The 15,000-nt window shown below is 36.4% G+C and overlaps 1 protein-coding gene across 2 annotated transcripts in view; it reads left to right on the top strand.

Moving 5' to 3' along the window:
• Positions 1-15,000, top strand: part of LOC118768579 — a 102,316-nt gene that overhangs the window by 33,905 nt on the left and 53,411 nt on the right. Inside the window, exons 1-2 of one of the 2 annotated variants that reach the window (XM_036515353.1) lie at positions 4,702-5,056; positions 12,573-12,751. The exons of the other annotated variant lie outside the window; for it this stretch is intronic. Coding sequence (XP_036371246.1) covers positions 4,729-5,056; positions 12,573-12,751 — 507 coding nt within the window. The 5' untranslated portion in view covers positions 4,702-4,728. Of the gene's footprint in view, positions 1-4,701; positions 5,057-12,572; positions 12,752-15,000 lie in introns of those variants that run through there. 2 annotated transcript variants of the gene reach the window in all.

Here is a 15,000-nt window from a genome sequence, read left to right as displayed (position 1 = left end):
TCCTGTCATCAGCCCCTCACATAACTATCTAAAGAGTGTAGGGGCGGCCCTCAACCCCAGTGAAAGTAAGTGTTTAATTTTTTTCTATCGCATTCTGTTTTGCCTGTGAACGTATGTATTATGATAAGGGGATGTAGAAGTTAAGATTAGTGTGTGTGTTTACATTGTGAAGTGAGCAAGAGTTTGTGAAGTTCCTCAAACACCAGATCAACTCTGATCTATGACTTACATAATTCCAAATGTGGCCATCTCATCTTTTGTTAAGTCAATGTATTTATGGCTACAACATCCGCCTGCGTTTTTCCCTTTTTTTTCATCTCCGTTCCTGGTACCCTTCCCTCGTCTTAAACTTAACGTAAATTAATCCCTCCTATGGCCCTCACCAATTTACTTCCCTTGCAGAAAATTCATTTCTCCTTTCTTTTTTTCTTTCTTTTATCTACAATGTATATGTAGATAAGTTACGGGGACGTAAACACACCAGCATCGGTTGTTCAGCGATGTTGGAGTGACAAACGCATACACACAAACATACATACATACATACATACAAACATATATATATATATACTACATACATATATACACATATATATATTTCTATATCTATCTATCTATCTATCTATCTATCTATCTATCTATCTATCTATCTATATATATATATACATATATATACACATATATATATACATATATGTATATATATATATATATATATATACATATATATACATATATATACATATATACACATATATATATATATACATATATATATATATATATATATATATATATATATATATATACATATACATATATTATACATATACATATATATACATATATATATATATACATATATATTATTCAAAGAAATTCCAACTCTGTTTTTATGTTTTATTTATATTCTTTATAATATTAATGTAGAATATAGAATAAGTGTCACGTGACAACTTGCTGGGGCTGCCTGCTGGAGCCTAGCGGCAGGTATTTAAAGGGGAAAATTTTAACAAGTCAGTCACCGGCTGACACTCGCTGAAGATACATCGAAGAGGCCAGGGAACAGAAGAAAGAAGAAGAAAGAAGACATGCACCCAACACCAGAGCTGAAGACACTTCCGAAAGGAGGGGGGCCCCGCCACGTCAAAACGGTAGAGAAGTAGGGGCCGAAACTGGACGTGGTTCCTCCTGATGATGATTGAGCTAACTGGATCCTATAAAGGAGCTGTTGTGGTAGCAGACCACGAAACACGGATGTAATTCCCTATATAGTAAAATGAAATGAAGTATTGATTGTCTTATTGAATAGATGAAATGTTGAATAAAAAATATTAGGGTCCCAAGTTGTGACAGGAGTGTGTATTATCTTCATAATATAACACCTGCGTTAACTAAGCTATAAATCTTATTTCCAGTTCAAGGCCTATGAAGTTTTAATCGTTATATGTGTGCATGTGTGTGTATGTGTATGTGAATCTGCAGGTGTTATCTTTGTAATTAAGAAGCATCGAAATAAAAATGTGTGCGTGTTTATTCGTCATGAAATGAAGAAAGATATCTCTTAAAGTCAACAATCAATGATTGAAATTGATTGTGTTCGGTGCAGAAGTATGAACATGTCCTGGTTGACTCATCCACGTTGACGGGTTTCAAGGACTTTCTACAATGGAAATCTTTGCCATAGCGACATTACCGGTTCAGCTTTAATATCTCCACCTACACGAACACATCATCTCCATCATATCGCGCTGAGAGCAGTAGATAGTGCCGCCATATTTGAAGACCTATGTCATGTGGATAATGTGGGTAATAGAGGAAAATCTTGAGAGTTGAAGACTGTAGGGAGATCAGAGGAACGTTATGACATTAATCAACCCTTCACATAACAAACTAAAGTGTAGAGGGATCTTTTCGGTTTGAACGGCAGTTTTTTCTAGCGGTGTCATATGAAATAGTCACCCATAATTATGACCCTAGTATCGATCTATTGTATTTCAATCTGTTTTAGGGTTAGGGGTGAGGGGAAGGGTATCTTTTTCTCTTCAGAAATGTAAATAAACCCAATCTGTTTCTTAAACGAGGGACATAGTCATACGGCACAGAATGTTGTTTACCTCAATGGACGTCAGTGATTGGTTGAAATTGCAGAAATTGAAGAAAAAAACAACAAATATCTTACAAACTATAGAATTTTCTCAATAAAACCAAGAGAAAAAGATGTTTTATAAACACATTCTACCAGTATACGAAGTTTAAAATTTTTTAGTTACCTAGAAATTATGTTAAAAACTGCCGTTCAAACCGAAAAGGTCCGTGTAGAGTCTACCTTGAACCTCAGTGAAAGTGAATTGTTTTTATATCACATTGTATTTCATGTATGCGCCTATGTGTTATAATTAGGTGTGCAGGTTTACGATCAGTTTGTGTGTGTGTGTGTGTGTGTGTGTGTGTGTGTGTCTGTGTGTCTGTGTGTGTGTGCTGACATTAGCGGGTGTGTATTGTGAAGAGAACAAGAGTTTGTGCTGATTTTATGAAGTTTATTTTCATAAGGTCTAGCTACCATGTAGAGGTCTCCCTACATGTAGAGGTCTCCATAAATGATGCAGAACCATCTTGCACGTATCAACATTTTTGACATTGAATTAATATTCAAACTTCGGACATCATCAATTGATGCTTCAAATATTTCACATGGTTACGGCTATCGTTAATTGACGTCTAAGCAGCTAATCTGACAAGAGTAAGCGGCCTTTGACGACAGGAGAAAAAAATCTAATTGCAAATGGAAGAATTTATGGAGCGATGGCGAAGCTTTTCATTAGATGAGGCAGATGATGATATGATGACGGTGATGATGATGATGTTGATGATGATGATGATGATGATGATGATGATGATGATGTTGATGATGATGATGATGATGATGATGATGATGATGATGATGATGATGATGTTGATGATGTTGATGTTGATGATGAGGATGATGATGATGATGATGGTGATGGTGATGATGTTGATGATAGTGGTGATGACGATGATGATGATGATGATGATGATGATGATGATGATGTTGATGATGATAATGATGATGGTGGTGATGGTGATGATAGTGGTGATGATGTTGATGATAGTGGTGATGACGATGATGATGATGATGATGATGATGTTGATGATGTGATGATGATGATGATGATGATGATGTTGATGATGTTGATGTTGATGGTGGTGATGATGATGATGATGGTGATGGTGATGTTGATGATGATGATGAGATGATGATGATGATGATGATGATGATGTTGATGATGTGATGTTGATGGTGGTGATGATGATGATGATGATGATGATGATGATGTTGATGATAGTGGTGATGACGATGATGATATGATGATGAGATGATGATGAGTGATGATGAGATGATGATGGTGGTGATGGTGATGATAGTGGTGATGATGTTGATGATAGTGGTGATGACGATGATGATGATGTGATGATGATGTTGATGATGTTGATGATGATGGTGGTGATGGTGATGATAGTGGTGATGATGATGATGATAGTGGTGATGACGATGATGATGATGATGATGATGTTGATGATGTTGATGATGATGGTGGTGATGGTGATGATAGTGGTGATGATGTTGATGATAGTGGTGATGACGATGATGATGATGATGATGTTGATGATGATAATGATGATGGTGGTGATGGTGATGATAGTGGTGATGATGTTGATGATAGTGGTGATGACGATGATGATGATGATGATGTTGATGTTGATGGTGGTGATGATGATGATGATGGTGATGGTGATGTTGATGATGATGATGATGATGATGATGATGATGATGTTGATGATGTTGATGTTGATGGTGGTGATGATGATGATGATGATGATGATGATGATGTTGATGATAGTGGTGATGACGATGATGATGATGATGATGATGATGATGATGATGATGTTGATGATGATAATGATGATGGTGGTGATGGTGATGATAGTGGTGATGATGTTGATGATAGTGGTGATGACGATGATGATGATGATGATGATGATGTTGATGATGTTGATGATGATGGTGGTGATGGTGATGATAGTGGTGATGATGATGATGATAGTGGTGATGACGATGATGATGATGATGATGATGTTGATGATGTTGATGATGATGGTGGTGATGGTGATGATAGTGGTGATGATGATGATGATGATGATGATGATGATGTTGATGATGATGGTGGTGATGGTGGTGATGATGATGATGATGATTATGATGGTGATGGTGATGATGTTCATGATGATGATGATGATGTTGATGATAGTGGTGATGATGATGATGATGATGATGATTATGATGGTGATGTTGGATTAATAACATTAATTTATTTTTAAAATTTTAATTATACATCGTAATTAATTTCTTTTTTCGTGTTCTTTTTCAGATCTTCATCTTACATAAAACCTCTTTTCCCCACTTTCACGGTTTCTTTTTGTTACTCTCTTACACTTTTCCACCATCCCTTTTTTTTTTCTCCTTTAAATATTAAATTTATCTGATCGCTTTTGCTTTAGCTGAAACCCTTGAATCTCTCTCTGTCTGCCTATCTGCCCTTCTCAGTCTGTCTGCCTGCTCTCCTCTCTCTCTCTCTCTCTCTCTCTCTCTCTTTCATCCCATTCCTTTCCACCCTCTGTCTCCCTCTCTTAATCTTAGAGACCAGAATGTCCCAGTTTCTTTCAAATTGTCCAGCTGCAATGGCAGTGTTGCTGCTAACCCTTACAACATTTCTGGCTGTTACCTCAGATCAGGAACTTCATGGCTACTACAAATCTTTGGGCCCTGGTTATACCTATGCTTACCTTCAGGCATCTCCAGCACAAGAATTCTTCTCTACACGAAACCTATTCGACTGTACCGCGCTCGCTCAGAGGAGCCAATCGCAATTTTTCACTTACAACAAAGTCAGCCATATTTGTAAGAATTACTCATCGAATAATTTTATGACAGTCGTCAGCACGAATGACACCAAGGAGATTTCCTTCTTTAAAAGTAAGTGAAGTAATATTATTAAAGAAATTATTATTGTTGTTGTTGCTGTTGTTGTTGTTGTTGTTGTTGTTATTATTATTGTTGTTATTATTATTATTATTTTATTATTATTATTATCATTCAGTAGTTTTATTTTTATAGCGTGCTTTCACTTCACTACCGAACGCAGCTCTGTGTGCCTTAGGTATGTGCTGTGATTTGTTGAGATGCTCTGATGGTTATTGTATGGAAAGTGTTCTGCGTAGGATGTGTGCAGTGCCTAGTAGTGCAATTTTCTGTATGTTATATGTGTTTGTATGTCCTGGTGTTTTTGTTATGTATTTGTCTGAATATTTTTTTTATCATGCTTAATGCACCTACTATGATAGGAATTGTTTCCGTTTTTAGATTCCACATTCTGGTTACCTTCATTTAGTGTCCAGTTAAGGATATTGTAGCTGTAACTTATAACTGGGACAGCTAAAGTGTTGATACCTATTATCTTGTTTTTAGCATTGAGCTCTGTATTTAGTATTGATCTAACGCGTCAATAATATTCTTCTTTTATTTTCTCTTTCATTTGTGTGCGTTGTGTCTTATCTAGTTCATGGATTCCTAAGTATTTGTAAGTTTGGCTTTGGTCTAATCCTTTTATTTCATTGGTTTTATCTAGTGTGATGTTGCTACTCTTAACTAGTTTTCCTCTTTTCAGGGTTACTTTGGCGCATTTTTCTAATCCAAATTTCATGTCTATTTCTTTGGTAAATCCATGAACTGTCTTTAATAGTGTTTCTAGCTGTTTGTCATTTGCAGCGTATAGTTTTAGGCCATCCATATATAAAAGGTGGCTGATAATTTTGCCGTAACATTTATATCCGCATCCAGTTCTATTTAGCATATCAGATAGAGGTGACAGTGCCAAGCAGAAAAGGAGTGGAGAGAGCGTGTCTCCCTGGAAATTCCTCTTCTAATGGGGATGGCGTTTTTTTCATGAGTCCCTCTTGTTTGGAGCTGTAGCAGTGTTTACCATTTATTCATAGAGTGCCCTATGAATTTTATAATTCTGGTGCTACTTTGTTAATGGCTAGTGTTTCGAGGATCCATGTGTGGGGGATGCTATCAAACGCCTTTTTGTAGTCGATCCAGGCCATACTGAGGCCTTTCTTCTTTCTGTGGCTGTCTTCAGTTATGGCTTTATTAATCATTAGTTGATCTTTACAGCCATATGAGCCCTTGCGGCATCCTTTCTGCTCTTCTGGGACAGTTTTGTTTTCGTCCAGGTGCTTGTTCAGCCTTTGTGAATATCACTGCAGTAAATGCCTTGTACATTGTAGGGAACAGGTTATTGGTCTGTAGTTTCTGGTTTTTCTGTCTCATTTGATTTGGGAATTAAGATGGTTTTCCCCTTCGTGAGCCATTCAGGCATTGTCTCTGGCTCTGCTAGTATGCTGTTAAAGTTTTTTTGTGCATTCCTGTTAGATATTTCAACCAGAAGTTGGGGATCTTGTCATGCCCAGGTGCCTTCCAGTTGCTTAGTCTTTGCAGTGCCTGGGTGACCTCTTCAGTTGTTATGGGGGTCCAAAGTTGCTCAGATGCTGAGTTTGTTTTTTAATACTTCTTTTTTCTTGTTGTTCGTTCGCCGACCATATTTCTCTCCAGATTCTTCCACTTCTTCTGCGTTGGTGCTGCAGTGATTTATTATTATTATTATTTTATTATTATTATTATTATTATTATTATATTATTATTAATTATTATATTATTATTATTATTATTATTATTATTATCCAGTAGTTTTAATTTTATTTATAGCGTGCTTTCACTTCACTACCGAGCGCAGCTCTGTGTGCTTGGTATGTGCTGTGATTTGTTGTGATGCTCTGATGGTTATTGTATGGAAAGTGTTCTGCGTAGGATGTGTGCAGTGCCTAGTAGTGCAATTTTCTGTATGTTATATGTGTTTGTAAGTCCTGGTGTTTTTGTTATGTATTTGTCTGAATATTTTTTTTATCATGCCTAATGCACCTACTATGATAGGGATTGTTTCTGTTTTCAGATTCCACATTCTAGTTACCTCTATTTCCAGGTCTTTGTATTTTGAGAGTTTCTCCATTCTTTTCTTTTAGAGACACGTGTCATCTGCCGGGTACTGATACATCAATTAGAAAGCATTTTTTTCTCTTCATGGTCTCTGACAACTATATTTGGTCTGTTGGCCTTAATTTCTCTATCTGTGTGTATCGGCATATCCCAGAGTATGGTTGCTTTCTCGTTTTCTGTGACCTTTTCTGGTGTGTGCCTATACCATCTTTTTTCTGTTGTTATTCCATATGTTGGCATAGCTTCCAATGTATGTAAGTTCCAACTCTGTCATGTCTGTGAATATATTCCTTCTTAGCCAGGACTGGGCAGCTAGAGATAATATGATTTATTGTTTCTTGTCCATCTCCAATATTCTTCTGCAGTTACTTGTAAAATTTCTTTTTCATTACATGTTTTTGGTAATTTCTGGTGGGGAGGCTTTGGTCTTGTGCTGCAATTAAAAATCCCTCTGTTTCTGCTTTGAGTCCTGAGCTTCTCTCACCATTGCTGGGATTTTTCTTTGTCTATTTCTTTTGCGTTTAGTTTTAGTCCAGTATTTACCATGAAGGGGCTTTTCTTGCCATCGTTTTATCATGGTTCGTTGCTGTTCTATTTTTAGTTTGGATTTCATTTTTTTTATAGCTTTTGTTGTTTCTTCCTCATCTTCTTCTTCTTCTCTTCTTCTTCATGTTTATGGTGGTATGATTTCTTGTTTGTATTTGTCAGCTTCCTTAAATACTGAGAACAGTTTTTTTGTTTTGCTCGTGTTTTGCCGCTATCTGGATCAGTTTCCTTCCTTCTGAAGTAGATATTTTTGCAGTCCTATGGTGGTTATTTTATAGTAGTTTTTTCCAGCTGTATAAGCCTCTACCACCTTCTATATGTTGATATATAGTCTTTCTATGTCAGATTTTGGGTGATGCCATCCTAGATCCTCTCATTATTTTTCTTGTTTTCCTGTCTATTTTGGTCAGTTCATTTCGTGTCCAGTTAAGGATATTGTAGCTGTAACTTATAACTAGGACAGCTAAAGTGTTGATACCTATTATCTTGTTTTTAGCATTGAGCTCTGTGTTTAGTATTGATCTAACTCGTCTATAATATTCTTTTTTTATTTTCTCTTTCATTTGGTGTGTGTTGTGTCTTATCTAGTTCATGGATTCCTAAGTATTTGTAAGTTTGGCTTTGGTCTAATTCTTTTTATTCATTTGCTTCATCTAGTGTGTTTGTTACTCTTAACTAGTTTTCCTCTTTTCATGGTTACTTTGGCGCATTTTTCTAATCCAAATTTCATATCTATTTCTTTGGTAAATCCATGAACTGTCTTTAATATGTTTCCAGCTGTTTGTCATTGCAGCGTATAGTTTTAGGTCATCCATATATAAAAGGTGGCTGATCGTTTTGCCGTAACATTTATATCCGCATCCAGTTATATTTAGCATATCAGATAGAGGTGACAGTGCCAAGCAGAAAAGGAGTGGAGAGAGCGTGTCTCCCTGGAAATTCCTCTTCTAATGGGGATGGCGTTTTTTTCATGAGTCCCTCTTGTTTGGAGCTGTAGCAGTGTTTACCATTTATTCATAGAGTGCCCTATGAATTTTATAATTCTGGTGCTACTTTGTTAATGGCTAGTGTTTCGAGGATCCATGTGTGGGGGATGCTATCAAACGCCTTTTTGTAGTCGATCCAGGCCATACTGAGGCCTTTCTTCATTCTGTGGCTGTCTTCAGTTATGGCTTTATTAATCATTAGTTGATCTTTACAGCCATATGAGCCTTTGCGACATCCTTTCTGCTCTTCTGGAAACAGGTTGTTTTCGTCCAGGTGCTTGTTCAGCCTTTGTGATATCACTGCAGTAAATGCCTTGAACATAGTAGGGAGGCAGGTTATTGGTCTGTAGTTTTCTGGTTTTGCTGTCTCATTTGATTTGGGAATTAAGATAGTTTTCCCCTTCGTGAGCCATTCAGGCTTGTCTCTGGCTCTGCTAGTATGCTGTTAAGTTTTTTGTGCATTCCTGTTAGATATTTCAACCAGAAGTTGGGGATCTTGTCATGCCCAGGTGCCTTCCAGTTGCTTAGTCTTTGCAGTGCCTGGGTGACCTCTTCAGTTGTTATGGGGGTCCAAAGTTGCTCAGATGCTGAGTTTGTTGTTTTAATACTTCTTTTTTCTTGGTTGTTCGTTCGCCGACCATATTTCTCTCCAGAATTCTTCCACTTCTTCTGCCGTTGGTGCTGCAGTGATTTATTATTATTATTATTTTATTATTATTATTATTATTATTATTATATTATTATTAATTATTATATTATTATTATTATTATTATTATTATTATCCAGTAGTTTTATTTTTATTTTTATAGCGTGCTTCACTTCCTACCGAGCGCAGCTCTGTGTGCCTTGGGTATGTGCTGTGATTTGTTGTGATGCTCTGATGGTTATTGTATGGAAAGTGTTCTGCGTAGGATGTGTGGCAGTGCCTAGTAGTGCAATTTTCTGTATGTTATATGTGTTTGTAAGTCCTGGTGTTTTTGTTATGTATTGTCTGAATATTTTTTTATCATGCCTAATGCACCTACTATGATAGGGATTGTTTCTGTTTTTAGATTCCAAATTCTCGTTACCTCTATTTCCAGGTCTTTGTATTTGAAAGTTTCTCCATTTCTTTTAGAGACACGTTGTCATCTGCCGGTATTGATACATCAATTAGAAAGCATTTTTTTCTTCATGATCTCTGACAACTATATCTGGTCTGCTGGCCTTATTTCTCTATCTGTGTGTATCGGCATATCCCAGAGTATGGTTGCTTTCTCGTTTTCTGTGACTTTTCTGGTGTGTGCCTATACCATCTTTTTTCTGTTGTTATTCCATAATGTGGCATAGCTTCCAATGTATGTAAGTTCCAACTCTGTCATGTCTGTGAATATATTCCTTCTTAGCCAGGACTGGGCAGCTAGAGATAATATGATTTATTGTTTCTTGTCCATCACCACATATTCTGCAGTTACTTGTAATATTTCTTTTCATTACATGTTTTTGGTAATTTCTGGTGGGGAGGCTTTGGTCTTGTGCTGCAATTAAAAATCCCTCTGTTTCTGCTTTGAGTCCTGAACTTCTCAACCATTGCTGGGATTTTTCTTTGTCTATTTCTTTTGCGTTTAGTTTAGTCCAGTATTTACCATGAAGGGGCTTTTCTTGCCATCGTTTTATCATGGTTCGTTGCTGTTCTATTTTTAGTTGGATTTCATTTTTTTTATAGCTTTTGTTTTCTTCATCTTCTTCTTCTTCTTCTTCATGTTTATTAGGTGGTATGATTTCTTGTTTGTATTTGTCAGCTTCCTTAAATACTGAGAACAGTTTTTATTTTGCTCGTGTTTTGCCGCTATCTGGATCAGTTTCCTTCCTCTGAAGTAGATTTTTTGCAGTCCTATGGTGGTTATTTTATAGTAGTTTTCCAGCTGTATAAGGCCTCTACCACCTTCTATATGTTGTATATATAGTCTTTCTATGTCAGATTTTGGGTGATGCATCCTAGATCCTCTCATTATTTTCTTGTTTTCCTGTCTATTTTGGTCAGTTCATTTCGTGTCCAGTTAAGGATATTTAGCTGTAACTTATAACTAGGACAGCTAAAGTGTTGATACCTATTATCTTTTTTAGCATTGAGCTCTGTGTTTAGTATTGATCTAACTCGTCTATAATATTCTTTTTTTATTTTCTCTTTCATTTGTGTGTGTTGTGTCTTATCTAGTTCATGGATTCCTAGTATTTGTAAGTTTGGCTTTGGTCTAATTCTTTTATTTCATTTGCTTCATCTAGTGTGATGTTGCTACTCTTAACTAGTTTTCCTCTTTTCATGGTTACTTTGGCGCATTTTTCTAATCCAAATTTCATATCTATTTCTTTGTTAAATCCATGAACTGTCTTTAATAGTGTTTCCAGCTGTTTGTCATTTGCAGGTATAGTTTTAGGTCATCCATATATAAAAGGTGGCTGATCGTTTTGCGTAACATTTATATCCGCATCAGTTATATTTAGTCAGATATCAGATAGAAGGGACAGTGCCAAGCAGAGAAAAGGAGTGGAGAGAGCGTATCTCCCTGGAATATTCCTCTTCTAATGGGGATGTCTTTGGTTTCATGAGTCCCTCTTTTGTTTGGAGGTGTAGGACTGTTTGCCATTATTCATAGAGTGCTCTATGAATTTTATCAATGTTGGTGCTACTTGTTAATGGCTAGTGTTTCGAGGATCCATGTGTGGGGGATGCTATCAAACGCCTTTTTGTAGTCAATCCAGGCCATACTGAGGCCTTTCTTCTTTCTGTGGCTGTCTTCAGTTATGGCTTTATTAATCATTAGTTGATCTTTACAGCCATATGAGCCTTTGCGGCATCCTTTCTGCTCTTCTGGGAACAGTTTGTTTTCGTCCAGGTGCTTGTTCAGCCTTTGTGATATCACTGCAGGAAATGCCTTGAACATAGTAGGGAGGCAGGTTATTGGTCTGTAGTTTTTGGTTTTTCTGTTTCATTTGATTTGGGAATTAAGATGGTTTTCCCCTTCGTGAGCCATTCAGGCATTGTCTCTGGCTCTGCTAGTACGTTTTTAAAGTTTTCAGCCAGCTTTTTGTGCATTCCTGTTAGATATTTCAACCGAAGTTGGGGGCTTTGTCATGCCCAGGTGCTTCCAGTTGCTTAGTCTTTGCAGTGCCTGGGTGACCTCTTCAGTTGTTATGGGGGTCCAAGTTTGTTCAGATGCCGAGTTGTTATTTTGATACTCCTTTTTTTTGGTGGTTCGTTCGCCGACCATTTTCTCCCCAGAATTCTTCCAATTCTTCTGCCGTTGTGCTGCAGTGACTTCTATTTTATTTTTGCCCAGTTCTTGGTAGAATTTTTTGGGGTTGGAGTTGAACTTTTTGTTTTCTTCAAAGAAGCGTTGGCGTTTCTTGTACCGGCTGATCCTTTGTGCTTTGGCAAGGATATCTTGCTTCAGCTTTTCTTTTATTTCAGGCAAATCTTTTTCTGTGATGTTATATTTGCGGAGTATTTTTCTCTTTTTGTTGCTCAGTATTATTATTATTATTATTATTATTATTATTATTATTATTATTATTATTATTATTATTATTATGAGCATCATCATTATTATTGTTAATGGCGTCGAGCTGGAAGAATCGTTAGTACGTTGGAAGAAATGCTTAGCAGTATTTCGACCGTCTCTACGTTCTGAGTTCAAATTTCGCTGAGGTTGACTTTGCTTTTCATCATTCAGGGTCAATAAATTAAGTACCAGTAGCGTACTGACCCCCGCCCCCAAATTTCAGGCCTTGTGCCAATAGTAGAAAGGATTATTATTATTATTATTATTATTATATTATTATTATTATTATATTATTATTATTATTATAATTATTATTATTATTATTATTATCATCATTGTTGTTGTTGTTGTTGTTATTTCAGATGGTCAATGGATAAAAGTATATGCCCTATCAATGAGAGCTGGTTCGAAAGTCTATGATTCATTCATGAATATAGAACTTCCTTCAACCTGGAATGTGGACAAATGCAATGGTACCTTTTGTCCTAACTTCTTCCGACATCCTATCCTTGATTTCTGGAGGCATCTTCCAATCGATGAGGTATGTATACGCTATTTCACTCTCCAACACACACACACAAACACACACGCACACACACACACACACACACAAACACACACACACACACCTACACACAAACACACACACACGAAATGAGATTCCTTTACACACACTTTATCATAATAATAGTAATAAAGGTAAATTATATTTTGGTAAATTATATTTTAGATATGTTTCAGGCATATTTTACCCCACCCTTGTACATGCCCACCCACACAACTATATATACACGCGTGCAAACACGTACATATACACCAGCACGCGAATGGTATTCAAGTGCACCCTGTATGTGTATGTATATATATATAAGTGTGTATGCATATTTTGTATATATGTGTTTCTGTATGCGTATATATGTATATACGTGGACGTATATGTACATACACACACACGCATAAATACAAACGCTCACACCAATATACATACACGCACATTCACATACGACACCATTATGCAGGCACACACATATGTATATGTGTATATATATAAATATATATATGTGTGTTTGTGTGTGTGTGTGTGTGTGGTGTGTGTGTGTGTGTGTGTGTGTAACATATATATTACTCTTTTACTTGTTTCAGTAATTTGACTGCGGCCACGCTGGAGCACCGCCTTTAGTCGAGCAAATCGACCCCGGGACTTATTCTTTGTAAGCCCAGTACTTATTCTATCGGTTTGTTTTGCCGAACCGCTAATTGACGGGGACGTAAACACACCAGCATCGGTTGTCAAGCAATGCTAGGGGGACAAGCACAGACACACAAACACACGCATACATACATATATATATACATACATACGACAGGCTTCTTTTCAGTTTCCGTCTACCAAATCCACTCACAAGGCATTGGTCGGCCCGGGGCTATAGCAGAAGACACTTGCCCAAGATGTCACGCAGTGGGACTGAACCCGGAGTCATGTGGTTGGTTAGCAAATCCGTTGTCTGTCTATCAGTGTGTGTGTCTTCTAGGATCTCGGGCATCCTCCATCCGATTGCGCTCAAATTTCATACGTAGATACCGACGGTATCAGGGCGTGTACAAGTCTTGAAAGAATTACAAAAATCCATTCCAGGTGAGAATGCGATCGGTAAAGCCGATTTTGTCCTGCTTTTCATCCGTCAACCTGTATATAATTGCACCTTCCATTTTTTTGTGTTTTGTAGCTTAAGGCACGTTTTCCTTCCATGCTTACTGTTTAACATGTTGTGTTCTTTGGGTTTTTTTTGTTCTCCCAGTCAACAGCCTTATCATACTGTAATTTAAACTCTTCGGTTGCTTATTTGTGTGAATAAAATCGTTTTTCTTCCAAAGAAAAACGATAGAGAAAAAAAAATTCATTGTTTCTTCTTTTGCTGGTGCCCTCAAATTTAGGTTAAATCAGTTTCTCAAAGGGGAGGCCCATGGGACGGTCAGACAAGTTCTTTTGAGAAAATTTGGTTTAAAATGTTGACAACTCGGCATGTCCATTGGACGGGGGGGAGCGTTGTTGTTCGTGTATATATATTATATATATATATATATATATATATCTATATATAGATATATATATATGGTGGTGTGTGTGTATATGTTATGCGTGTGTGGTGTGTGCGTATATGTGTATGTATGTATATGTATATATATATATATATATATATCATATATATATATATGTATATATATATTATATATATATATATATATATATATACATATATATATATATAATACATATATATATATATATATATATATTATATATATAATATATAGATATAGATATATATATATATATATATATATATAATATACATTACTACATATAAACGCACAGATGTTATTAATTCCTTGCAGTCAAAGAAATGATGAGTTAAATGTGGACTGGACATTAGACTAACAGCCATCAATAAATTTTATTTTTCTGTGTCTGTTTGCTTTTTTTTTGGGTGGGAGGTATGTGTTCGTGCGTGCGCGAGCGCGTGTCTGTTATATGTTTGCTTTTATCTTTCAGGTGAAACTGGTGATTTATAAAAACCAAACACCTGTTGTGACTATGATTTTCGATGGACGAAATTCAAATCTTGAAAGCTGGTTCTCTCATGCAAATTTGAAAAGCTCTCCATGGGATGACCTATCTTCAACCGCTCCACATTATTTCTCAATGAAAGGATTTTTGTATGTTCTAAATATATTTTTCTATTCCTTTTTTTATAGAAACGTAATATACCAAAAGCACTTTACGCACGC

Source organism: Octopus sinensis, linkage group LG30 (assembly GCF_006345805.1).
Source record: "Octopus sinensis linkage group LG30, ASM634580v1, whole genome shotgun sequence".
NCBI classification, from domain to species: domain Eukaryota; kingdom Metazoa; phylum Mollusca; class Cephalopoda; order Octopoda; family Octopodidae; genus Octopus; species Octopus sinensis.
This window is presented reverse-complemented; position numbering and strand designations above follow the sequence as displayed.